We start from the raw sequence: 27,061 nt of genomic DNA on the forward strand, positions 1-27,061 counted from the left end.
GCAGCAGGAGCCACTCTGCCTGGGGCAGCCCCATCCTCTGCCATGGAGAAGCTCCCTGGCAGGAACCCCAGCCTATCCAACAGTGAGGGGCTGGACCCCTTGGACGGCCTCTCTAACTCGTCCTTCCCACATCCCAGGGACTTCTCTCATTCTCTGCAGAAAAAGGACTTGGCCTTGCAGCCCCCACAGGAAGCACAGCCGTGTCCTCGGGGCGGGCTGCCTCTAGCCCCCACCCCTCTTCCCTGATCCTCGGTGAGGGTGGGGTGACCAGGGAAGGGTCAGGCCCAGGTACAAGCACTCTGTTCTACTCTCCAGAGATGAGGATCAGAAGGAAGCAGCAAAATCCTTTGGAAATGACGCAATTTGGATTTTCTCTAGGAAAAGAAGGCGAAGGGGGATCAAACGAGAGGCCCAGGAGTTTCCAGCAGCTGATAAAAGAGGAAACACCCACTGGGCATCGGTGGCTCACTCAGGAGACTGAGACCTGATGATCGTGGTTCAAAGCCAACCCAGGCAGGAAAGTCCATTTGACTCTTATTGCAATTAATTGTTTTAAAAAGAAGCGAAGAAAGCTCAGAAGCATGCCCATGCCTTGAATTTAAGCACCAAGCTCAGTACCTTAAAAAAAAAAAAAAGGAAACACTCTCAAGATTCAGGCCCCCATCCTGCACCATCCAGCCAGGGAGGAGGAGAGGACAAACCCAATATAAAATGGGAACTGGTCTTGCTGATGGCACAGGTCTGATGAAACAACCCAATGAGGAGACACATGGAGAAACAACCTTTCCAGAAAGACATTCAGCGTGGGCAGTCCTGCACCGGGAGGATGCCAGCACCAGGGGCAATGCCAAGGTGTGGGGGGGGGCAGGGCTCCGAGAGCCAATCTTGCAGCCACAGATGGAATGAAATGCCCTTACCATCCTCACACAGGTTCAGCTTGGACAGGCTCCTGCCATCAAAGGGTTCTTCGAAGATGGAGCTGGTGTCCCGGTCGCTCACGGTGTGCAGGTACATGGCTTTGTTCTCCATCGCTTTCTGCAGCAGAGATGGAGGTGTCAGAGAGCCAGAAACAAATGCCTAGAGCCCGGGGACTGCCTGGGGGCCCTGCGCCCTGGGCATCTTGCATCCAGTGCAGCTTGACCCCAATTCCTATTCCTTCCCCCCTCAGGTTGAGAAGCCCAAGGCCCTGGACCCTTCAGATCTTGGGATCTGTCCTGGCCTCTCAGCAATTCTCGGTGGGGCTGGAGCTCTGGTGAGGGAGCACATGGCCATGTTGGGTGGGGCCAGAAGGTGCTACCCAAAGGCTGATGTGGGGAGCAGGCTCTGGGCCTGTCCGAGAAAGTTGGGGTCTGCTCTTTGAGAGAGACGAGGGAAGGTAGACACCCAGAGAAGTTGAGGGGTACAGCATCACCAGCCAACACATCCAAGGGGACCAGAGGGCTGGAGGCTTCTGCTCTTCCCTCTCCAAGGAATGACACATTCTGTTCCCATACCTGGGCGCACGCGCACACACGTGTGCACACACACACACACACACACACACACACATAATCCTGAGGTAACCCGGCTATCTTCCAGTCATTAGGAGGGAGGGAAGAAAGGGAGGGCCCAGGATTTCCTTTCCAAGACTCCTTGTCTGTGCCTCACCCCCTCGGCATCCATATTTGCTAATCTCATCCTGGCGCTCTGTCCCAGGCCTCCGCCCAGGGAGGGCGCCAGGAAGCTCCATCATGGCTCACTACAAGGGGAGCCTCCCTCCTCTCGTGAGCTCTGTGTGCGGCTCCCCTCCCGCTGGCTTCACTCCTGGGGAGCTGTAAAGCAGGCCAGGATGTCCTTCCTTGGAGAATCCTCGCTCTGCAAAAGGCAATCACGAGCCCGGCCCGAGTGGACCAGGCTGCCTCCCTCCCGTCCCGGTTAGCGCAGGGACTCGAGGGCCTGGTATCTGGAATGTGTCCTCAAGGTGACCCTTCCTGTTCCTGCTCAGCTCAGCCGGTAGAGCGGGAGCTCCGGGGAGCTGAGGCAGGGGCTGGGCCCACGGCCGGCCAGATGCGAGGGAGATGCGTTTGGAAACGCTCAGCGGTTTGTTATTTAGAAATAAAACCTAAGCACGCTTGGCCTGGCCTGGGTGCGTTTTGAGCTGTGTGTCTTGCCTGGTGAGTGAGAGGCAGGTGTTTGGAGCCTCAATGGGAGGCCTCACCCCTGCCTCAGATCAAATCAGTGACGCCAGGCAGAGCACAGCTCACGGATCCAGGTGCTCATGGCTGGTACGCACACAGCCCTTGGGGGCACAGACGTCTGCTCTCGGGGGCTCCCTGTAAGCCCCCCAGAAGCCCTGGACAGATGGGTGCACACACTGGCCTTCTGGCAGCCCATTTCAAAGATAAGCCAACCACTGGGCACCAGTGGCTTGCTCCCGTAAATACTCAGGAGGCTGAGATCTGAGGATCGAGGTTTGAAGGCAGCCAGGCAGACAAGACCCTGAGACGCAGATCTCCAACGAACCACCCCACAATAACAGCTGATGAAGTGGAGCTGTGACTCAAGCAGTGAAGCGAAGCCTTGGGTGAAAAAGGTAAGAGGAGGCGCTTGGGCGCAGGGTCCAGGAAGGCCTGAGAGCGGGGGGGGGGGGGGGGGTCACCGGAACTTGTGAATGATGCCAAGAGCCTGGACCGCAGCATCACCAGCGAGTGAGGCCTCCGAGTAAACAGGGAGGGACGCGGTGCTGACCTCGGGGTGTTATGAGTCACTCCCCAGCCTAGGGCAGAGGCTCTACTTCCAGATTCCGCATCTGACAGCTGAGAAAGCCTGCAGCCGACTTGCACGCCCTCAGTGCATGCACGCCCTCGGTGCAGGCATTAGGAATGGGGCATGCAGAGCGGAGCGCAAGAGCCCCTCTTCTTATCCAAGCCACGGTCCAGGTAGCTGACCTCACTCAGCCCCTGCTTCCTATTCTGTCATCCTGTGATGGGAGGGTGGACCTGTTCCTCCCAGGAGGCCTGTAAAGGACGGGAGGCGATGCGCATGGGCAAAGCTTACACACAAAAGTCACACGGGCAGCCGGCGGCAAAGCCAACACCACCTGGCCCAGAACGAGAGGTCTCAAATTCCCGAGTCCCCCTCTAGCTCAGCAAGGCCCAGAAACAAAGCTGTGCTTTGCAAAAAGTAATAGTGGGCCAGCGTTGGTGGCTCACGCCTATGATCCTAGCTTCTCAGGAGGCTGAGAAGGATGGTTCAAACTCAACCTAGGTAGCAAAGTCGGTGAGACTTTAATCTCCAATTAACCAGCAAAAAGCCAGAAGTGGAGGTGTAACTCAAGTGGGAGGGCACCAGCTTTGAGCAAAAGAGCCAAGTAAGAGTGTGAAGCCCTCAGTCCAAGCCCCAGTACCAACACATACACATAAAACGCAAGTATGGATGTAATGTAGGGCTGAGTTGGGACCCTGACCCTCTGGGTACCAGAAGGATTGAATGGGCTCTCCCTGCTAAGGGGTGACGGGAGCCAGCTTGATGTTCTAGAGACTTCTTTTGTGGGTTCCAGCTTCTAACTGCTCAGGGCTTACAGCTTTTGGTGGTGGGCGTCACCTAGCTTAAAACTCATTAAAACCAAGTTTAAAAAAATCATTATATAAAATAATTCAGCTTATAAAAATCATCATAAATGTGGCTCCCCCCATATGAATTCTAAGAAGGTTTGTTTTGGTCAGTCATGGGGCTTGAACTCGGGGCCTAGGTGCTGTCCCTGAGTTCCTTTGGCTCAAGTCTAGCACTCTACCACTTTGAGCCACAGCTCCGCTTCTGGTTTTCTGGTGATTCATTGGCGCTAAGAGTCTCACGGACTTTCCTGCCTGGGCTGGCTTTGAAACACCATCCTCAGATCTCAGGCTCCTAAGTAGCTAGGAGTACAGGTGTGAGCCATCAGCACCAGGCTAATCCCTCCCCTTTCTAATTGCAGTTAGTTAACCTGAACTCACAGCTGGGGAGGTACAGATGCTTCATAAACAACCTCTTACATTGTGTGCTCGCATGCACACACTCGCGTGCACACACAGTGGCTGTCCCCTGACCCTTCTGATCCGTGAACAGGCTCTAAAGCTGAGCCAGGAGCCAGGAAGAACTGCCACCAAAGCCTTAGCATCCTTGGGCACCCCGTGGGAGCTCAGGCTCTCCGGCCCAGGTAGCTGAGTGCTGTCCAGTGGCCATCCAAAAGCTCAGACAACCGGGACCCCCTTCCCCCCCGCCCCCTCCCATCCTGCCCCAGCAGCAGGGACCTTCAAGCTCTGCACTGCACCACCAAGACCCCCAGAGACAGGTCCAGGCTCCACCACGCACACCCAGCTCTCCTCCAGGTCCCCAGGAGGTGCTGGGTCAAAGGTAACCTCGAGACTCACCTGAGTGCTCCCACCAAGGCCGTGGAGCCCGTCCCCTCAGTTCCTGGAGTTTGCCATCAGGATCCGAGCGCTGGCTGCTGTCCGGCTGAGACCCAGGCAGCCCCGCCCAGCTTGTCTCCACAGCAGGTCAGTTCCAGAAGGAGTCATAGAAAGAGGCTGCAGGGCACCGGTGGCCCGCCTCGGGCAGGTCTGCTGGGACACTTGTGCAGAAAGAGCAGGTCAAGAGAGAAGAGGCGGCCGTGTGCCGGTCTGCACCTGGGGCTCCGGGTCTGGGTGTCTCGCCTGAGTCAGCCTCGGGCGGCGCTCTGGTGTGGCTCGGTGGAGGCCCTGCACTCTGCTGGGTGCTGAGTGGGAGCTGCGGCTGCTCCTCGCCAGTCTTTATGAAAAGTTCTGGGAGTCACCGCAGAGCCTGCGCTGGTGGGATCTGGAACACGACCCCCCTCTTGTGGTCACCTTCAGCATTACCGCCAGAGCACAGAGCCACCAGCACCACCAGCACGGCCAGCCCTGGCCAGCCCTGGCCAGAGCTGCGGAGCCGGCCTCGGCCTTCTCCGAAGCTCTGCTCAACACACTTTCTGGATGGCTTCAGCAGGAATGGCAGTTAGATCTGGCCCAAAAACTACCCAAGGAAACCGATCTTGCGAAGGCATTTATAGGAACTGGCATGGCTCAGTTCATTCACCAAACTTGGCGTAGAACTGCTTTCTATGCCACCCCTCAGAGGACTCCAGTTTTTCACACCAGAGATGCGTAGAATGCCCCGAGGGCTCTGCAGGAACTTCCCAAAGCCAAGACCAACACAATCCCAAAAGCCAGTCTGTGGAGCATTAACACAGCACCAGGGCTAGAGAACACCAGGCCCCGAAGGAGCATGGCAAAGGACTAGGAGCTAGACAGAGAGCCCTGAGCAAGTCCATTTAAATAGGAGATGCACCCGGATGCTCTGGGATCAGTAGATTCAGATGGGAGGAATCCCCACCGGCATGTGAGCAGTAGTTTCCTAGTCAGGTCGTGAGGAGGGATTCCAGCAGTTCTGTTCGCAAATACGATCCTGCTTGGTGAGCTAGAGACTCAGCCCCGGTCCTTCGGGGGAAGACTTTGAACATGAGAAGTGTTTGCCAGGCTTTAGTTCCACTTACAGCACAACTGCCAGCCCACACCAGGAGTCTTAGTCCTCTTCCAAGAACCGCCCTCCTTACTGCCCCCTGCAGGTCGCCCCAGCAGAATGCTGCACTGCCCGGAGGGAAAGCAAAGAAGGAGCATCTTCAGAGTAAGAACAGAAAGAAGGGGAGGAGGAAGAGGAGGAAAGAAAGAACAGGAAGGGGAGGAAGTGAAGTGGGGAGAGGACAGCAGTCTAAAGAGAAGGGGAAAAAAGAAGAGGAAGAGAGGAAGGAAAATGGGGCAGAGGAAGAGAAGGAAGAAGAGGAAAAGGAGGAGAGAGTCTATACAGGGAAGGAGAAGGAGGAAGAGAAGGGGAAGAAGAGAAGAGGAAGAAGAAGGTGGAGAAGGAGAGGGTGAGGATCACATCCTAGTACGTACTTGGTGCTGGGCGATTCCAAGAGCTTTTCATGTATTACCTCTAACTTGTGTCCCTTGGTCCCCACGGGGGGGGGGGGGGAGAGGGCGTTGGTTCTAGGACCTCCCTGCCCCCCATACCGAAATCTTGACGTTCAAGTCCCTTGTTTGAAATGGTATGGTATTCGCATGGAACCTGCAGGCACCCTCCTGTGTACCCTAAATCATACTTAATAAAAAGGTGCATAATTATTTGGTATGCTGTATTGATTAGGGAATGATGACAAGAAAATCCATGAGAGAGAGATTGATTGGAATTCAATGTGTGCATGTGTGGAAACGTCACAACGAAATCTCTTCTACTATCGCTAACTGTACAGAAGTGGTATATGCAAACCGTTTTTAAAGTGAAAGAATTCTGTTTCATGTTGATTCCTGATGCCGTTTCTTCGGTTGTGGGCATTTTTGACCCGTGGTGGGTTTGGACCCCCGGGTGCTGGGCTTGCACATGCTGAGTAGACCGTCAGCTGTGAGGCAGGTGCTGCTGTTAAGACAGCAGATGGGTGACTCGTTCCGGTCGCCCAGCCTGAGAGGACAGAGTTGGGGTCCACCAGAGGCAGTTCAATGGGAGGTAAGCAGGGAGCCCGCTTACCTCTTACAAGAAAGGGTTTTGTCACCAACATCTGTAGGAACCCCATCTTAAAAGTAGCAGAAGGGAACTCAGAATACGACATGGAGATCTATACTGCAGAAACAGTGGGTGAGCGTCCTGGGTTGAATTTGCTGCCCCCGCTTCCCCCCCTCCCGCCCAGTCACCTGCTGGAAACATAATCCTCAATGCAGAGGTGCCCAAGGTGGGGGGAGGGAGGGGGAGCTGAGAAAGGACGGCAGAGCGGCTCTCCTCCCCGCAAACCAAGTGCGGTGAGAATGGGCCGCACACAAGTGCCTGGACCTCGGACTTCCAGCTCCAGAAACCAGAATGAATTAAGGGTTTGCTGGCCCTAAATCACTCAGTTGGGACACTGTGCTTTGCAGTGCCAGTGGGTGTCTGGTGATGTCTGATTTCACTTCAAAGCAAGGCCATTCTCTTATACACCTAGCTGTGCTTTCAATAGTAGAGGAGGTAGAAGGCAGGGGCAGCAGCAGCACCGGCAGTGGAGGAAGAGGAGGAGGAGGAGGAGGAGGAGGAGGAGAAAGAAGGAGGGGGGAGGAGGAGGAGGAGGAGGAGGAGGAGGAGGAGGAGGAGGAGGAGAAAGAAGGAGGGGGGAGGAGGAGGGGGAGGAGGAGGGGGAGGGAGAGGAGGAGGAGGAGGAGGGGGAGGAGAGGGAGGGGGAGGAGAGGGAGGGGGAGGAGGAGGGGGAAGGAGGAGGAGGAGGAGGAGGGGGGAAGGAGGAGGAGGAGGAGGAGGAGGAGGAGGAGGAGGAAGGAGAGGCCCCTGGGCAGCACAAGTTAACAGCGGAGCCTCCCTCCACCATCAGTACAGAGGACCTGGTTTTCTGCACGAGACTCACGCGTTGTCACAGGGCTGTGAAACAGAACTGCAGGAGAAACGCAGCATTTCCTTCCAACCCACAGCTCCAGCCAGGAGACTTCGCTTCTTTCTTTTGTTTCTGGTTTCCTTGCTCCTCAGGGACTAAGGGTAAGGTTTCCCCTCGTTGATGACTGACTGGCTCATTCTTTTTGTTTTTGTTTTTCTTTTTTGCTAAGTGATTTTATTCTACACCCATATTCTATCATTTATCTCTTCTCCTGGTGAAGGGCAGGGTTGTTTTTGATGGTGTGTGTGTGTGTGCGTGCATGCACACGCATGTGCATGCCCATGCATGCATGTGTTTAAATAAAGATGCCAAAACAGGCAAGAAGCCACTGGCTAGTGGAGGTCAGCGTGGTCTGGAGGCCACTGGGGAGTCATCTGGGGGCCGCTCTTAGTTGGGATCTCATCTCCTTGTTACCTCAGATCACAGCAATTCAAAACCTGCTGGTTTCCACCCAACCGCTCCCAGAATCTGGCAGACAATTTCCCCCAGAGGGTGACAGAGGAATAAGTAGGCTTTGGAATAGATGGATCTATGAAAGTAAAGGTAACAGACCCAAGCATTTAGCATAGAAGGGCTGGGCTTTTGCCTGGCTAAGAACGTACCACGGATACAGAAGCCGAGAAGCGGCATCAGTGCATAATGCGTGCATTGAGCACCTCTTGCCTCCTTTGGCTTGTTCATCCTCTACCTCCAACATGTGAGATCAGGAGTCGAGGCAACACCTGCAGCCAGTGCATGGCGGGTCACGCTCAGAGGAGCGCGTGTGGAGAGACGAAGAGTGCATTCTAAACATTGCACACCCGTTGCACCCTCCTTCACGCTGGGAGTGTGGATAAGTCACAGAGTGACCTGAACTTGAGTGACCTGGTCTGAAAAATCAGCTTGAGAGTCACACATGGTCATTCACTCTGTAATCCCAGCACTCTGGAGGCAGAGCAGGGAGATCATTTGGCCAAGGCCAGCCTTGGTTATACAGTGAGACCCTGTCTCAAAATAGCCTACAGCCCGTGGTGTAGCTCGGGGATAGAATTCCCGCTACTCCTGTGCAAGGCCCGGCTTCCAGTCTCAAGGTGCTTATGAGGGAGAGGCACTGGGAAACACGGACACGCTTCCTAGACGTCAGCCTGCTGTTCCTTTTCAGAGTTGACAGGCCCTGACAAATGAGAGCAGTCACTCTGCGGGTGACTCCCGTGTCCAGCTGCTGACAGCTGGCGTGGAGGCCCAGGCAGGGAAGCGAGAGCCGTGGCCGCGTGGCCAGTGCTGCTTCCCACCATCACGGATCCGCCCCACCCTCTGCGTTGTCTCATGAACTCATTCCCCAGAAGGCGTGCGGATGACGCACTGCACCAGGCGCCCGGGGTTCCCTCACGCCGGTGCCGGTCCCAGGCCAGAGGTGCCAAAGCCTCCTCCCCGGCTGTACACACGCATCAGAGACCCTCGGGCAGGGACCCTCCCCCCGCACCCCAGCCACCCACAGAAGCCTCCAAAGAGTCTGTCTTGGAGCTGAGATGATGGACATGTCGCTTTGGGAATTAGATGATGAAGCAATGTGTAAGCGAGAAGTCTGCATTGGGTGGCAGCCAGCGTCAGGTCCACTCGAGTGAATCATAAGCCAGCTTCTTGAAACAGAGAAGGGCTTTGGGCCCAAATGTCAACCCAGTACGTACACCGCGCTCTCCTGTTGAGGAAGACAGCCCTTCGCAATGGAGGTGCACACCGCCTTCCCATCCACAGCACTTACCCACGTAGCTGCACCACCTGGCTCAGGCATACACTCTGCTGACCACAGCATGACCATTCCATGTCTGGGCACTGGGGCCGGGGGGGGGGAGAGTGTGGGGGTGTGGGATCGATCGCCAGGTCTCCCAAGCATAGATCACAAGATCCACAGGGGTCTAGGATTCTGGTTTGCATTAATCATAATGTCCATTACACACCCACCCCCCACACACACACATTACACACACACATAGTGCACCAGGCTTGAACTCCTGGAGACTGCTTATGTTGTGGTGTAGAGCAGGGTCTCCTTGCACTTCCCAGGTGACTCAGAAGTGCACCCCTAGATGAGTGAGCCCAAAGTCCCCCAGCAGTGTGAACAAGTGCTGTCATCAACAGGATAAAAGCCACCTGTCTCCAGGGCTGTGACCCATGGCTAAATGCAACTGTAGCCACATTGCCTAGGCCCCTGGGACACAGTGGTCCCAGCACCTGTCAGGATGCGGGGTGTGTTTCGGTGAGTGAGGGAAGCTGGGTGAGGCGGGGGGGGGGGGGGGAGGAGGGCAGGGCCCAGGAGCCCAGACATTGTCTCCCAGACAGCAATCTTCAGCTCTCTCCCTACTGACACCACACAGCTTTCTTTCTTAACTTCTAACTTGAGACCAGTTCTGCCATTTCCTCCACAGCATGCCCAGGAGGAAGATGGTGTCTTGTAACTTGCCTCTTTTCCAAAACCAAGAACTCGCCAGTCCCTTTCAGAGGAATTACACACAGAGGATGTTAAACACACCAAGGCTTTATCAGGGGGGGATCATCAGCGTCCAACCCAGATTTCACGGGTCATTTTCAATTTTCTCAGATTAAGCTGTGCACTTGAGAGCATGGCGGGCAAGTCTGGGTTATGACATGGGATTTCAGCAGAAGAAAATAAACAGACTCATTCATTGTGTTTGGGGTGATGCGGCTGGGGTGGGAGGAAGTGGGAGAGAAAGCACAGGCCGCGGTCAGGCGCCTGCTAGTCCCGGGCGGCGGAAGCGAGGTCAGGCGCCTGCTAGTCCCGGCTGGGAAGCGCCTCTCGGGCAGGGAAATGCGGGGCTGCTGCTTTTGACCATCGTAACACCTCATTTGCAGGGGACACTGTCAGGTAATGACAGACTCTATGAACGATGGGGTCCTTCCTGTCATTGAGCACAGGAAACGGTCTCATTCTTACTGCTAGGATGATGTACACTCAAAAATACTCATTCCCCTGCCTTCCAAAGCAGAGCTCCCCGGATATCAACTAACACAGTGGCGGGGCGCCACTGACGGAAGCTTGAATCCATGCTCCTCAGGAGGCTGACATGTGCAGGTGGAGGTTCAAAGCCAGGCTAGGCTTTGAACTAGGCTTTGTGTGCGCCTTTGGTTTTTTTTTTTTTGCTCAAGGATGGCACTCTACCACTGGAGCCAGGCCTCCAGCCTGGTGTTTCTCTGGTTCTTCTAAAGACGGCGTCCCACGGACTTCATCTTGAGATCCTCAGGATCTCAGCCTCCTGAGTAGCTAGGATGGTGGGAGGGAGCCTCCAGCACACGGCTTGAGAGATATTCTTCATTTGATTTCAAACAACGGGAGTAATTCTGGTGAGCTGGCTCCAGGTTTATTCTTCATTCCCTTGAGGCTAAACCCTGGGAGTGAGAGTCCTGTTGGGGGCCCCCGCTTTGCAGGGGGGCGTACCCAGAAGGAAGTCCTGCATGGCCTTGCGCAGCTGTGCGTTCTCAGCAGCCTCCCGCAGGCCGCGGTGGAGCCTTTCCATCTCCTTGTATTCACTCCTGACGTCTATGAAGAGAAGAAGGCAAGCCACGAGGGGTTAGCGTACCCCTCAGCGCTGGCCCCTGGAAACACCCCCCCCCAACAACCCGGCCACTTGTCCCAGAGTGGACGGTCTGAGATGATTGGAAAGAGAAGCACAATGAGCTGGCTGATGCATCACCTGAATCTATCCACACAATCCCCCCTTACCTGTAGCCTGGGAAGAACCACAGCTACTCACAGAACGAAATTCCTGAGAGACCCACTGGGGCCCCCAAGGAGCCTGATGAGGTCTCTGTGGCACCCCGTGGCACCCCTGCATCCCCAGCCTCCAGAGGACCCTGAGGACTTGGCTGGCAGACGCTTCCACAGTTTCCAGCCTGACCAGCCGTGTTCTCTGAACTCCACCATCACCTCGGGTGTGGATGAGGCCTGGGCGGGTCCCCGGGTCCCCTGGGTCTCCACAGAAGTGCCACATTCCTGGTGGGAGCTTCTTCCGTGCCTACCCCTACTCCACACCCCTACGCGAACCCAGGCAGCCTGGTGCGGGTCCTGGCAGGAAAGGGAAGTGGTTGCTGGACACAGGGCAAGCTGGTGCTGCCTCTCCCGGTCCTGGTGCGTTCTGAGGGGCCTTTTCCCGCTGTCCCCAGAACATGGAGTTTTTCTCGAAGAGACATAAGCCAAACTGCAGGGCTATGCGAGACAGAAGGGCAGAATTGTGGCCTGGCCATCGCCCCTGCTGAGATGGAACCTGAGTTTCTTTCATCATCAGAGTCTGTCTGCAGCGCCCATCTCTGAGAGCGAATGTGACATTCCACGCAGCAGTGTCCACAAAGTCGGAGCACAACGCACACCCCGTGACCTCGCTCAGGTGCGTGGCAAAGCTGGCGCCCGTGGTGATTAGCATCATCATCTCCACTGACACCCCAGAAGTTCTTCCCTGTGTGTGTGGGGGGGGGTATTGGGGCCTGAACTCTGGGCCTGGGTGCTGTCCCTCAGCTCTTCAGCTCAAGGCCAGAATTCTACCACTTGAGCCACAGCGCCACTTCCGGCTTTTTCTGCTTATGTGGTGTTGTGGAATCGAACCCAGGGCCTCATGCATGCGAGGCAAGCGCTCTACCACTGAGCCACCTTCCCAGCCCCAGTTCCTCCCTTTTGATTTTCTGAACTTCCGTCGGGAGCAGCGTGGTGACAGGAGGGGTGTGGGCATGATGTCCCTTCATGCACAGGCTTTACGACTTACCAGCCAGCTCCTTGCAGAGACTGTCGCCCTGGGATGAAGCCAGGGTCAGCATGGTGGCAACACTGCCCTTCATCTTCTCCGTGATTCCACGCTACAAGACAAGCACAGGCTGTCCGTTAACACCGTGAATCTTGTAGAAGACCCTCACTCAGCCCTCGAGCCAAGAGGATACAGCATGGCCTTGCCGGAGTCCAAGCCAGGTCAAGGGTAAAGGAGTTTGGGGTGCACTCATAGCCCAGGGGTCATGCCACGCCTACTCCAGTGGAGTCTGCTTAGCATGGGAAACCTGCTTTCAGACCTGAGAATGGGGCTTCACAGAGACCTAGCTCTGAGAATGGGACTTCACCGAAGTCTACCTCAGAGAATGGGGCTTCCAAGAGGCCTACCTCCTGGAAAGGCTGGCAAGCCCCTGGGAAAGATGTGTTTCTGTCCCTGCTTTTCTTTTCTTCACTGTATAAGAGTGCCTATTAATCTTTTACTGTTCCTGCTGCTCATTGTACTTACTCTTGCTCAACGTTCCCTTATTCAAAGCTCTTTCTTAAGAGTGTTGATGACTCCAACATCTGATGAGTGTCTTAAAAATATGACTAACTCACCAGAGTTAAGTGCTACCCTGAAAGCCCCTCTTATGGAGGCTAGTAGACAAGTCATAAGTAAATATAAAAGTATTGGGGGTTTCACGACATCATTTCAGCAGAAGGAATTGTTTGTAAGAGATTTACAAGAAGCTGTAGGCGCGGCTAGAACAGAAAGAATGTATGGCAATTGCTGGGAGAACTACTTAGGGTTTATTTTATTTTATTTTATTTTTTTTGTTGGTCGTGGGGCTTGAACTCTGGGCCTGGGCACTGTCCTTCAGCTCAAGGCTAGCGCTCTACCACTTGAGCTACAGCACCACTTTGGGAGAACTACTTAGGAGAAAGAACTTCCTGTTACTCTCTTTCATTTACTAAGAGACTTGCTGGATCTAGGCCTCCTTGGTGCTTACTATTAAAGAAGGAACAGGAAAGATCTTATGGGACAGTTAAGGCCTCTATAAAAAAAGGCAATGGTTAATTGGTGATAAACATCGAAACCCATTGTTTTTTTTTTTTCCAGTCATGGGGCCTGAACTCTGGGTCTGGGCACTGTCCCTCAGCTCTTCAGCTCAAGGCTAGTGCTCTACCAATGGAGCCACAGTGCCACTTCCGGCTTTTTCTGTTTATGTGGTGCTGAGGAATCGAACCCAGGGCCTCATGCTTGCAAGGCATGCACTCTACCGCTGAGCTACCTTCTCAGCCCAAAACCCATTGTATTTCTTAAAAATAGAGATAAGCTGTAAACAAGTGCCTATCAGGCGACCAGCTGGTGACCACCCAAGAATGAAGCCCTGCAACAAGATTGTGTAACCTTTTGCCCTTTCTCCTGGAGACTTTTGCTATAAAAGTTTGTTATCCTCTGCATTAAATCGCACTCAGCACTCAGCATCCACTCCTCTTGTGTGTGAGTTGTCTGTTTGCCATCTCCCCACCTATCCCAGTTCCTCCACTAGGTGTCCTCCGTTGTCGTGACAGAGCCGGTCCGCGGCAGGGTCAGAGGGCAGCATCTCTCCTTTCCAGCCTATCAAGACTCCAGGAAAGTGTCCGCTGCTGCTGATCTGGGAATCAACAGCTAAAGAGGAGGTGGGGCAAGGATGCCAACCACAAGATGGACAAAGGGCAGGGCTGGTACTACCCCTGTCCTCTCCTGCTGTCCATCCTTGGATAGTTGTGCATTGACACCTCCTCTGTGCAGCACACTTTGATGGACAGATCTGATTCTTCTTCCCGATGGCTTCTTGCTGCTCTCAACCATTTTTCTTCCTTTTGCTTGTTTCTGTTTCTTTTTGGAAAATACCCAACTCCTTTCTTTAGCCTGGTGGGCTCAGTTTTGAACCCAGATCTCCTGACTCCAAATCTGATACTTCTTTAATGCCAGACTAAAAGGTGTAGCCTTGAGCAAGTCACGTACATGCTCATGGCCTCAGGATTCCTATGTGTAAGATCCCTTACTACAGAGCCAAACCGCCCAGCTGGCCACACATAGAATCATGTACGGAAGACCAGACAGGACATTCAACAGATCATTGTTTTCGTTCTTCAGTTAAAAGAACATGGTAAAAAGGTAAGGCAGTAAAATCTCAAACATCAGATATGTGTAAAAAGAAATTCTGTCCATTTAGAACTAAAATATTTCAAACACTTAAACTAGAGTGCTTTTCTTGTCTTGGGCACCCTCCAGGGAACGAGAACGCCCTAGGATCTTGCCCGTTTTTTCCTTCTTACGTTGCTGGGATTAGGGTACATTGGTACACAGCCAGCGTAGGAATCACTATCTCGGGGAACTGGTTTCTGAACACCTGGAGATCTGATTTCTCCATACTTGGTGGAGGTCAGCCTGGAGGAGCTGGGCTGTTTCTTGCCAGCACCCATGTGCAGGTGGTGACTTTGCCTGCCTGAAACTGAACTGCTGCTGGTAGACAAGGCGGCTCTCACCTACCCAAGGGAAGGCTGGCTGCCTGGGCTGTGGAGCTGAGAGGGGAAGGGGCTGGAGAGAGGCAGGCCGAGGTATCTAGGGAGGCTGGTGCAGTCACTGGCCAGCTCTCAGCCAAGGCTGAACTAGACAGAAGAATCTGAAGTCTCACGAGGTCAGGGAGGGGTATGGAGTGGATTGGACTAAGAGGAGGCTTTCTATCACTTGATGGGAGGAGGTGGCAAGCCAAGAGACCCAGGTCTGCAACAAGAGGTCCACATGTTCTTAACAGATACCTTGATGTCTAAGAGGACTCTTGAGAACCATATAGTGAGAGAGCTGGACTCAACCCAAAGCTGTCCAACTACTGAGATGCTGTAGCCAGGTTTACCTCATCCCCAGCCCTAGCTCCTCCTCTCAGCGAGCGTGCGGCATCCTGACTCTCCCTCACTGTACAGAATGCAGAGGAGAACAGTAACAGTGCCCACCTCCCAGACTTGAGCTAATGCAGCTGCCTATCTATTGCAGTTGTTGTCCTCAAGTGTCTTACTAAAGAGGAAGGACAGAGGAAAGAGCTGAGCAGACTACAATCCTGTAGCCCCAGACCCAGAGGAGGGCTGACACCAACACTGGAGGATGGGAAGAGAGGAAGCTGAGCAGCAGGGGCCTCCTCTCTGGCCCAGGCTGGGCCCATGAGGGAGAAGTCATCTAACTCCTCCTGTGCTCACATGCCTACTGCAGCCCTCCCCCAAACCCCACTGAGGACTCCAGGGACGGGGCTCATGCTGAGGCTGCGCAGGGAATGAATACCTTCAGCAGCTGGAACTGGTGCTGCATCCGCTCTTGAGCCCTCTCAAACATGCCCTCGGCTACCTGTCGCTCCACCCCTCTTCGAATGACGTCCTTCATCCTCTCACACGCTTTTCTGCCAGTGATCTGAGCTGCCTCTGCAAAAATGACAGCCACAGTCACACTATAAGGACTTGCTGAGAAGCCTGTGGCATCAGAAAGGGAAATGAGCGAGCAAGCAGATGAAGAAAACTAGACACACAAACACATGTATCAACACATCTACAACCATCCATATAGCTATTTGCATAAAATAACACTCAATATTCAGATAACTATCATTCAGAAAACCTAATGAGAAAATTAAGTAGACTACAATCCTCCTCCTTCCCCCCCAAAATCAAGAGTCCTGAATGTCAGTTTCTTAAGAATATGAGCAGTTGCCAGGCGCTGGTGGCTCCCACCTCTAATCCTAGCTCCTCAGGAGGCTGAGATCTGAGTATAGTGGTTCAAAGCCAGCCTGGGCAGGAAACTCTATGAGACTCTTATCTCCAATAAACCACTCAAAAAGCTGGAAGTGGAGCTGTGGCTCAAGTGGTAGAGCACTCGCCTTGAGCAAAAGGAGCTCAGGGACAGTGCCCAGGCCCAGAGTTCAAGCCTCAGGACTGGCAAAAAAAAAAAAAAAAAAAAAAAGAATGTAAAGAATGTGAGCTGGAAACGTGCAGAGGCAGGGATGGCTCAATCCCTCTTCCTCACACCCTGCAATTACCCAGTTCCTACGTGTACACAGAGAGAGCTACAAGGACTTAAGGTGCAGGAAGGATGCTAGGATGCTAAGGATCTACAAGACCCCAGAGGTTGAGCAAAAGGAAACCCTTCTCTTCCCCCCTCACCGCCCCCCCCCCCCCAGCCAACCTTCGTAACAGGGCTTCAGGTCGCTCTGGACAGAGCTGGTGACAGACTCATAGATTCTCCTCTTCCTTCTGAGGATGTAGCCCTCAAGGCCTCCCAGGATGGCACTGATCTGAGAAGCCACACCAACACAAGACCATGTGGGACAGGTCGGGCATGTCTGCATCTGGCCACTCCCCTCTGCTTCCTGTGATGGCTGACTCTATGTCATGGCTGCGACTCGCTGTCAGCACCTCACAGGCCAGCGTCTGGCCCTCAGAATCCTCATACCCCTGAATGCTTCCATGGAGCCTGGCTCCTACAAACTATGGTCTGTAGGTATGTGCTGGGTTGAATCCAGGCCCAGGCAGGGTTCTGGAACAAGCTCTCTTTGGACAGGAAGTTGAGGGAAGAGCCAGCTGTCTCTCAGCATTGCCATAAGACTGGAGCTGGCTGCAGAAGAGAGAGCCACAGACAAGTCCTGTCTGTCCGCACAACCAACTGGTGAGGTATACAAATAACTAACTTACTAAACAGCCCTCGTCTGTTTATGGTCCATGTTTCTCAGGGTCTCCAAGTGGTACGTCCAGTCCCTGAATGCTTTAGAGGTACAAGTGGAAAGAGATGGAGCCTCAAGTCCTGCCCATCTGCTCTGCTTTATAAGAAACATACCTCCTGGATCAGGAAACTTTTCTTGTAGCTATCATATTTCCAGCCATTTCTTATCCTGATTTCCGTCATTTTCTCCTGCAGGGAGTGTTTAAACGCGTCTATGAGAGGCATCAGGGCGGAGCTGGTGGGCTTGCCTGCCCTATGGAGAAACAGCATGGGTAGTTGAGACAACGAAATCAAGCTTGAACTAGCTGACGTCCTTCATTTCCTTTAGAGAGAACAGTGGCAAGACCTGACAGCTGTCACATTCCTCTCATGGGGCAGGCACCATGCTGTGCTGACACAAGCTCCTATATAATCAGTGGTGACTGATGCCCATTTTATAGATGAGAAAACTGAGGCTCTGAGGAGGAGTTAGTGGGTCCCAGGTCACATAGTAAGGACAGGTTCCAGCTCTGAACGCTGCTGTCACCTCTAAACTCTTTACTTCTGTACTGCCAAAGTATTCCCTGCTGGAAAGGATGGGACTTGAACTCCAACCTAACACACAGCTCAGATGTAAGAGAGTGAAAAGAAGTATTAATCCTCATGGACAAGACAATGTTTGAGATTTCAGAATGCCCAGGAACAAGAAGCAGCAGGTTATGGAGTGTTTTGCAGGCAGTCGGGGCTTGAATTTAGGGCCTTTTGCTCTTGCACTCTTATTAATTGAACCACACCTCCACTTCCAGCTTTTTGCTAACTAACTGGATATAAGAGTGTTGGGGATTTCCCTGCCCAGGCTGGCTTCAGACCTCAATCTTCAGATGTCAGCCTCCTGACTAGCAAAGATTGCAGGTGTGAGCCATTGGTGTCTGGCTTGAACCTGTCTAACTCTTTACTCATGGTTGGTTGTCACTAGAGAAGTCAGACTATTCTGAATTTCAGCTCATTCAAGGGTAAGACTGCTGGAATCGCACAATGACATAATTAGTGTGTGCAGGTGTTCAACACAATGCCCGAGAGGGTTGCTCTCTGCTCCCCATCAGGCTGGCACACACAGGGTACCAGGGAGTTGGGAGGTGGTAGAAGGTGTGGAAAGCCATGTAGAGGATCTGGGGTATATCCCACAGCTGCCAAGGGAGGGGAGGTCAAGAATACCAGAGATTTGGGGAGAGAGGAGTGGAGCAGAGAGGGTGCTGAGGAGAAATGGCTAGAGCAGTGGCTGGTCAGTAGATCAACCAGCTGAAATCCCCGGGGAGACAGGGGAGGAAGAGGGTACAAGCTACGTCACTAGGGAACAGGAGAAGCTCCTTCTGAGGGTGGACAACAGAACTGGATCGGGGAAGATGGGAAGGCAGGGGCCTCTGCCCCCAGCTCAGTGTCATGTTCATGAGCATGCAGCTGTCAGAAACTTTTTTCTTTTTTTTGCATTCAGGAAAAGTTCAGAAGACCATGTGTTTGCTTAAATCCCATGTGCTCCAATTAAAATACTGCGTCCTGGGCTCAAAACCCTAAGAAAACGTATCCTCTGCTGTATGCAGGAGATATTTAAAAAAATACTGGGAATCATAATATTAGTCTGAAAGTAACATCTGAGACTGGACTCCAGGTCACCATGGGAAATTTTTGTAAGTAAAGCAAACCTAGAAGACTTTTGTGTTTTGCCAAAGGCTAAGCTTTCTTCCTCAAGGAACCAGCTATACTTTATACTTGCAGGGCCAAAGAATAAATTCTTACAGCTGAGACTTTGGCTCGGCATTCTGCAGACGTTTGTGCACACAGCAAAAAGATCCTTTACCTAAAAATGTCTCCAAACACAGGGTCGATGTGGTCATAGATGGGCCGAGTGATGGCTTCATTCAGGTCAATTCTGGCCAGAGTCCTGGAGGCATAGACGCCATTTTTCAGGCACACAGCTTTCAGAGTCTGGTGAAAGCCTTGGTTCCCTTTACTCCTCTAGACAATTAAACAATGGATTCACAGAGTTAGCCGCATTCGGTAGAAAGTAACAGGATCAGATTTGCATTGGCTTTGGCCAAAGGCCACTACTGAGAATCACAGGAAGGAGTGGAGACAACATAGTATGTAAATTTATTATTAAACCAGATGGGGAGGCCCACATGCCTGCCTCCAGGTCGGCTGGGAGCCCTGGCCTGGGCTCCCAGAATGCTGTGGGCTCACCTTGATTCAATGATTTTCGTATGATTTATCAGTCTACTCACTTGTCAAGCGCTCCTATCGGGCCATCAGCGTGCAGAGATCCGGCTTGGAATCTCACCTGTCCTTGTAGATTCCATATCGGGCAGAGACTTATGCAGTGCTGGACAGCTACTTGTTAAATGTGTAATTATGGGATGGATGGATGAAAACATGCTGTGACCTGACATGAACTATATGTCTTAGATTCCCTGAGGTGAGTGCAACTTTTGTGTACTTATTGTTAAGTATTTAATGGAACGCAATTTGCTTTGCATACCTATTCCCAGAGAAAATTTTTTTTCCCTAGGGAAATTTTCTCCTCGGGGGAATAAATTCATAATTCAAAGGGAAATAGAAAGCAAGAGACATTAATAAAATTTAGCCAAGGTCTGGGAATGTGGCTCAGTGGAAGAGTACTAGCCTAGCATACATAAGCCCTGGGTTCACCACATACACAGAAAAAAGCCTGAGGTGGCGCTGTGGCTCAAGTGGTAGAGCACTAACCTTGAGCAAAAGAAGCTCAGAGAGATAATGCCCAGGCCCTGAGTTCAAGCCCCAGGACAGGCAATAAATAAATAAATAAATAAAGCCAAGACAGTGATTGTTAGTTAAGGAGAATTAAAAATGTGTTCGCTAGGCAGGCATAGTGGGTCACACTTGTGGGTCACACTTGTGGCAGGCATAGTGGGTCACACATAGTGGGTCACACTTACTTAGGGGAAGGAGCTAAGGAGGATGAGAGGGTGCTAGGCCAACCTCCCCAGCTATATGCAAGACACCCCTGGCTCTCATTCTGTATCCACATCCCACCGGCCCAGATTCACTCTTTTAACTGTGTGTGTGTGTGTGTGTGTGTGTGTGTGTGTGTGTGTGTGTGTGTGTGTGTGTGTGTGTGTGTGTGTGTGTGTGTGTGTGTGTGTGTGTGTGTACTGGTACTCAGCTTTTTTGCTCCCAGCTGATGCTCTACCACTTGAGCCACACCTCCACTTGGAGTTGGCTTTGTTTTTGTTTTTGTTTTTTTTCCTGGTTGTACAGAGATAGGAGTCTCCAGGATTTGTCTGCCCTGGCTGCCTCCAAAGTGTCCTGGCTGGCACCAAACCCTGCTTCTCAGATCTCTGCCTCCTGAGTAGCAAGGATTCTAGAAATAAGCCGCCATCACTTGGCTCTCTTTTAGCTTTTATTTACATTTATTCTGTCCTATACTGGCAGCATCTCCTACTTCCCTTTCATGTCAATTGTAGCATACTGGCCTGCTTATTTAGACACTGAAACAAAACACATAGAAAGTAAGACCCAGAAGGGTCCATATGCTCAAAAGTTATTACCATCCACAACCATGAAACACTTATAGAAAATTTATATGCTTTTCATTGCACTAAAAGCAATTCAGACAGAGTATCAGCACTCTGCTCCCAGCAACAAAGATGTTCATATCATCCTTACTGCATGGTCAATATCATCCATCACCCTACGTAACTGGAGCTTGTTGCTCCAAAGTTTACATATTGAAGTACTAACACCCAATGTGATGGAATTTCCAGAGAAAGCCTTAAAGTACAAGACACACACACACACACACACACACACACACACACACACACACACACACACACACACACACACGAAAAGACCACACACAGGAAGTTACAGTGAGACCTCCATATGCACGTCAAGGAGAAAGACTTTAAGAGAAACCAACCCTGCCAACATCTTGACCCTGAACATCAAGTACTCCAAAGTACTCCGTGAGAAGATAAATCAGTTTCGACCGTCAGCAGTCCATCTATGGTGTTTTGTTTTGGCAGCCTGAGTAAACTAATGCAGTGGGCTCCTTTTCCTCCCCCTGAGGCTTAGGTAATTCTGCCTTGTCCTTACATTTTCATCTCTCAGAAGCCTCATACAACTACGTAAAAAATAAGGCAATGAGAGGTTTCAAGATGCATTCTTCCAGTAACGTCAAATGGACAATGACTTCAACACCACAAGATAAGTAGGGCAAAGCTTTTGTTTTCCCCTTCTATAGAAGAAAAAGATGAAAGGCCTTTAAATGGGTTCCATTCCTTGCCCAGGGCTCCATGGTGAATGCTTGGTGGCCTTCAAACTGAGTATCTTAGTCCCAAGGTTCTAGGTATATCTCTGCTGAACCATGAGCCTCGGTCCTTACAATGCACATCTATGTAATTTGTACTTTCTCCTACTGTCTTCTAGCTCTTTATCTCCATCGCAAACAATGGAATAGTGAAAAAGAGCCCGGCTCTCAGACAGGTCTCACTGAATAGCACAGGATTTCCCTGGAGGGCGTCACTCACCACCAGGCAGGCCCCCAGGATGCGTCGGTAGGAAGTCCTGGCCGCCTGGACCCCTTCCCACAGGGGTTGCTCGATGTGGGCAAAACACTGCTCAATGTCCTTCTCCAGCATCTCTGTCTTGTCCTCCACAAACCGCCGCAGGCCACTCATGTGCAAGTGCTCATTCTAGGGACAGGGCCGGAAGGAACATGAGGGCAGTCCCCTCCCAAGGCACCTTCTCCTCAAACTTCGCTTTTTCTATTATGCTTGTCACCAACCCAGGCTGTGGTTTGCAATTTCCAGCAGTTCCCCAGAAAGCTATCCTTAGACTTTGCGAACAGGACAATTGGTGTTTCTGGAAACTTCCTTTAGTGTAAGCCCCACAGGGCCTTTGGGGAGGTACTAATCAAGTAAACAAACCCATTAAAGTAGATTTTCCCAACAACATCCGATTTGATACTTGATGACCTTTCACTTTGCACAAAGCAGTGTTCTGAGGAAAGAGTTTTGAAAGCTTTAATGTACATTCACATCACTGAGTGACCTTAAAATCTAAGGGCCTGGTCTACATTTCTAGGCAGCCCTCAGGCAGGCTGAACTTCTAGGCTCTAGACCACATTTTGAATAGCAAGCCATGGGGCCATAGAAATAAAGCCATGTTATTTATTTTCACAAAAGAATACAAAAGATTGAATTAGGCAGAAAAAGAGTTGTGTACTACATAGCCATGTTCTGGTCAGCAATATATATATATATATATATATATATATATATATAATTGCATATATACATATGCATATATTATACATGCATAAGTATAATTATATATGTACACACACATATGGACAGTTTTCTCATATATGCTGAGCTTGAGCCAGATTGGCTCTAGCCTGTGTTTCTAGCTACTAGGGAAGTAAAGTTTGGAGGATCACTATTCTAGGCCAGCCAAGGCATGAAAAGTCATGAGATGTCATCTCAACCAATGGCTAGAGATGGTACACACACCTGTCATCCCTAATTATGGGGAAAGCACAATGGCTGGGTGCAGTGATGCATGCCTCTCACCTCAGAGACAAAGCGAAGCACAAATAGAAGGATCACGGTCCAGACAGACAGGATTAAAGCAAAACTTTGTCTCAAAAATAATCAACACAAGCCAGACTCTGGTAGTTCACAACTCTACCCGTAGTAACTCTTGAGACTAAGATCTGAGGGTTGAGGTTCAAAGCTAGCAAGGGCGAGAAAATCCATAAGATTTTTATCTCCAATTAACCACCAGAAAGCAGAACGTGGAGCTGTGTCTCAAGTGATAGAGCACTAGCCTCGAGCAAGAAAGCTCAAGGATAGTGCCCAGGCCTGGCATAATAAACAAATGACCAATACAAAAAGGGGTTGGTAGACAGGCTGAAGGGTGAGGCTGCATTCAAGTCACCAAAAACAATACAGTAAGGACAATGACCTGTGTGTGAGAGGTTTACGCCACTGACACTCGTGTGGATGCTCGTGATGTCATGTGACAAAGCCAAGGGTAGCCTTATTGCTAAGAGCAGGTTATTAAAGACAGGGGAAAGCTGTCAGAGTCTGCTTAAATGCAGGGCTCACTGGACATTGAAATGTCATATCAACTTCCTACCAATTCTTAAAAATCATGACTGCGTGTTTAAAATCATGAACTACCCCAACTTTAAGGTTTTGATTAGAATCTTGAAAAAATGATCAATCACATACATTCTTAGGTCTGATTTTTTTTTTCCAGAATTCAAAGGCACATAAGAATTTTCTTCCAACTTTCCATCAAAGAACTAAAACCACTATCAGAGGCCAAGGAATTTTGAGGAAAGCCAAGGAAACTCCTTCGGAGTGCTCCTAGGGAGGTGCCCTGGGCCACCCCTGCCCTGTGTCTTCGATGAGGCTGCGGGCAAGGATGGACTGAGACCCCCAGTGGCTGCCCCTTTGGGCTGGGAAGAAGAGCGTGCAGGGCAAGGTTTCTGGGTTTGATTGCAAAATGCCTTGTCCTTGTGCTTGTAAGAGAAACCAACCACACACAGCATCACATCTGATTCATTTTCCATCACCACTTCCAAAAGCAATCTTGTGTTGGGCAGAAAGGCAAATATCACCCTGAAGAACTTTTTTGGGAAGTTGGAAGGTCGAATCCTTTTCCCGACTCTTTCAGAGGACACAAGTCAAATGTGAACATCTCAGATTCCAGTTTTGTTTTGTTCTTGTCTCACACCACCAGACCAAAACAAAGAAAAGTATGAGGGAGAAGGCCGTGGTGTGGTGCTGTGTGCCACCACCATATGGGATTTTTCAGATGCAGGCATAGCGCCAAACTGCAGAGACTTTCCAGCTGGCACAGCTAATGTTCACATAGAAATCACGTCTGCAGTCTCGGCCTCTCCTTATCACTCCCCAGCCCCATTTAGCCCATTCTAAAACCAGCCCACAGTGAACTTCCTCAACACTTCCCTGTTTGGGCATAACAAGAAGTCAGACGACTCCAAATCTGATGGGTAAAAGCAAGTGTGGGAGTAAACAAGGATCAACCAAGTGAGCAAAACAAAGACTAGGCACTCAGAGCCTGCTAAAGCAGGGGCATTTTCACACACCGTCCCTCAAATTTGACAGTGAGAAAGTTTTAGAGGGTAAAAGAGAATAGGCTTCAGGTATGCCCCAAATGGAGTCTGTGGGTATGGGGGAGTGGGAAACAAGCTGGTCCCACGGAGTGCCTAGGGGTACATGTATGGCCTTTACATCACAGAAGCTAGGAAGTCCTGGTTACTTAGGACTGACCATTAAGGAAGTCCTTTCTAGTTTTCCTGGATTGTTGCTGGAGATAGACAGTCTGACCATCTCTAAGTCCTTTAGAGACAGAGCCTGGCTTCCTGGGCTGGGTATTATATTGTAGGTAAGGGGTTGGTTTCCTGGGTAGCTTGCAGCACATGGTGGGGCCAGGTTCTGGTTTTCTACATGGTTTCACTGCTGCTGTATATTCAGTTCAAAGGAACAAACCGGTCAGTGAATGACTAGAGGAGCTGACTTTTTTCAACTCTCCTCAAGCCTCTAAGTCAGTAGCTTATCCTGCTTACATTCGAATTTAAAAAGACATCCATCAAAGAGATACATCCATCTATTACCAAAAAAAAAACATGATTGTTAGTTAGATATCCAAAAGGCCTGAATTCTAGACAGTGAAAATAAACTTTTAAGCTTTGCTGAAGTTCCTTCCAATTTCTTTCCTGTCACACTCTTTCATCATACTACTTCTTTGAGTTGGAGATTCTGAGAGTAACAGAGCATGAAGGAAATCCACGGACAGATGATCATTTGGGGGAATTGTGTGCACACAATTCTACCAAACGACCAGCGATCATCTGTATTCCACTAGAAGTAAACCAAATCACCCTGCCATCTTGAAACACATCCCAAGTCTCAGGAGAGATTAAAAGATCCACTATTTTTTCTTCTTTTTTGCTTTCCTCACTGAACATTTTTTCATTTTTCTTTCAGCCCATCTGTCCAAGTAAAATATTATTCCTTTCCCTTTTATTCAAGTGTCATAATTTTAACTCTTTGATTATTGTGTTTGTCTCCTTAAGTGCTTAGAATTGTATGTTCCTTTGATTGGTAAAGAGAAAACACTGTAAGTTAATATTCCAACGGGGGACAGGGAACATCTTCCCGGGCAGAGGGAAAGAATGGACACCAGGGATCTTCCTTACCAAAAGGTTATCTGCAGAGTTGAAGCCCTCCATGAGGAGCAACAGGCCAAAGGCTTCTGTGATATACTTGGTCACCATCCTCTTCTTCTCATCCAGGAGTCTTTTCCTGATAAACTCTCTTAACTTGGGGATCTCTGGAATTCACAGGCAGTGCAAACACTTTAAAAAGCTGGAAGTTGGTAACCAATAGAATTCCTAAGAGTTGAAAGATGAGGTTGGTGGTCTGGATAAGCGACAGCTGAGCAAGCTGGCTAGCTTTCTGAAGGACCACATCTATGACCAACCACAATGGATGGTAGGCCAGCAAAGCTGAATATTAATTTTAGTTAGCAGCAAAATACATAGAAAACTACAAACTGGCTAAAATAATGGGCACTTTCCTTTGGGTTGCTGTTCTCACTGCAGAGAGGAAGCAAAGGTGGTTGTTTCTAGAGTCTAAGCTCTTTGGTCCTTCTAGATGTTTCTGTGCCATGTACCCTGAGCATCAGGACAGCCCATCTTGGCTTTCAAGAGGATCGAGTACCCCGTGTGTGTGTGTGTGTGTGTGTGTGTGTGTGTGTGTGTGTGTGTGTGTGTGTGTGTGTGTGTGTGTGTGTGTGTGTGTGTGTGTTCTAGATCAGAACTTGCTGGGCTGGGAAGGTGGCTCAGTGGTAGAGTGCTTGCCTTGCATGCATGAGGCCCTGGGTTCGATTCCTCAGCACCACATAAGAAAAAAGAAAAAAGCCGGAAGTGGTGCTGTGGCTCAAGTGGTAGAGCGCTAGCCTTGAGCTGAAGAGCTGAGGGACAGCACCCAGGCCCAGAGGTCAGGCCCCACGACCGGATCAAAAAGAAAAAAAAAAAAAAAAAAAAAAGAACTAGCCTTCATCCTAACCTTTTGATAGATAGGGTGTGTTAAGGGAGATCATGGTTTTACTGTTATTCAAATTAAATAGAATTTTTCTACTTAGTTCCATACATCTTCCTGCTGATTCTATCTTCTATGCCCTGTTCAATCAGTGTCCACTCACTATGTCTCTACTCACACATGTGTACAGCTCTAGACAAATGGGTAGAATACAAAGTAAGCCCTGTTGGGCTCAGATCAAAGTCCAGCTCAACCCAGGCACCACTGGCTCACACCTGCAATTGTAGCTACTTCAGAGGATGAGATCTGAGCACTGAGGTTCAAAGCCCAGACAGACAAATCCTAGAGACATTTATCTCCAATTAACCAGAAAAAAAGCTGAAAGTAGAGGTATGGCTCAATTGGTAGAGCTCCCTCCTTGAGTGAAAGAGCTGAGTACAAAGCCTGAGCTCCAGCCCCAGCACCAGTGCTCATATCCAGCTGTGAGCTAGCAGGCTTGCCTACAAGGACTCAAGATTCTCTGACCTTCTCTTGTGTTCACAGCCAGCAATGTGTCTGGCTGTTCTGTTAATTTTTTGCACATGGATTCAAATTAGCTCTTCATGTAGATGTCAAGTCTGTTTAGGAAAAGAACGAGGCCTTCTACCTTCTCAGCCTCACTGCAAAGGCACATGATACACATCGGAAACCACGTGTGGTGTCTCTTGTTGGGTAGGTGAGGAAGACCAGAATGCATTCCAAGGAAATAACCACCAGCCCCTTGACCTCTTCTAACTGTTGGGAAGATCAGAATCTCCTTCTGATCTTCCCAACAGTTAGAAGAGGTCAAGGGGCTGGTGGAGGAGGTCAAGGAGCTGTGGAGCCAAGCCACACAATGCAGGGCAAAAGAACATAGAATAGATCATAGATTTGCTAATAGTCACAGATACCGTGGCAAGTTGGGATGGGGGGTGGGGGTGGGGGTGAAATTGGGAAGGAAACTTCTGTGGCACAAAATGTTCAAAAGCAGGATGTTGGGAGTGCCAAGAGAATGTCAGCGATGGAAATAA

The 27,061-nt window shown here is 50.6% G+C and overlaps 2 protein-coding genes across 7 annotated transcripts in view; both read right to left on the minus strand.

Annotated features, from left to right (window-relative positions):
- Scara5 (scavenger receptor class A member 5) overlaps positions 1 to 4,740 on the minus strand; it is an 80,657-nt gene extending 75,917 nt beyond the window's left edge. Inside the window, exons 1-2 of the mRNA XM_070016738.1 lie at positions 4,389 to 4,740; positions 918 to 1,035 (exon numbers count right to left, since the gene is read on the minus strand). Coding sequence (XP_069872839.1) covers positions 918 to 1,029 — 112 coding nt within the window. The 5' untranslated portion in view covers positions 1,030 to 1,035; positions 4,389 to 4,740. The remainder of the gene's footprint in view (positions 1 to 917; positions 1,036 to 4,388) is intronic.
- Positions 4,741 to 9,940: 5,200 nt separating this feature from the next.
- Positions 9,941 to 27,061, minus strand: part of Nuggc (nuclear GTPase, germinal center associated) — a 42,242-nt gene continuing 25,121 nt past the window's right edge. For 4 of the 6 annotated variants that reach the window (XM_070016740.1, XM_070016741.1, XM_070016742.1 and 1 more), the window contains 8 exons: positions 25,169 to 25,302; positions 21,465 to 21,629; positions 18,755 to 18,912; positions 17,035 to 17,173; positions 16,387 to 16,495; positions 15,493 to 15,629; positions 12,193 to 12,283; positions 9,941 to 10,976 (listed from right to left, as the gene is read on the minus strand). In XM_070016740.1, the coding sequence (XP_069872841.1) occupies positions 10,819 to 10,976; positions 12,193 to 12,283; positions 15,493 to 15,629; positions 16,387 to 16,495; positions 17,035 to 17,173; positions 18,755 to 18,912; positions 21,465 to 21,629; positions 25,169 to 25,302 (1,091 nt within the window). In that variant the 3' untranslated portion in view covers positions 9,941 to 10,818. Of the gene's footprint in view, positions 10,977 to 12,192; positions 12,284 to 15,492; positions 15,630 to 16,386; positions 16,496 to 17,034; positions 17,174 to 18,754; positions 18,913 to 21,464; positions 21,630 to 25,168; positions 25,303 to 27,061 lie in introns of those variants that run through there. The other 2 variants (XM_070016744.1, XM_070016745.1) reach the window with 2 other exon arrangements.

This window comes from Dipodomys merriami, unplaced genomic scaffold, assembly GCF_024711535.1.
Source record: "Dipodomys merriami isolate MVZ:Mamm:240054 unplaced genomic scaffold, mDipMer1.0.p SCAF_12, whole genome shotgun sequence".
Taxonomy (NCBI): domain Eukaryota; kingdom Metazoa; phylum Chordata; class Mammalia; order Rodentia; family Heteromyidae; genus Dipodomys; species Dipodomys merriami.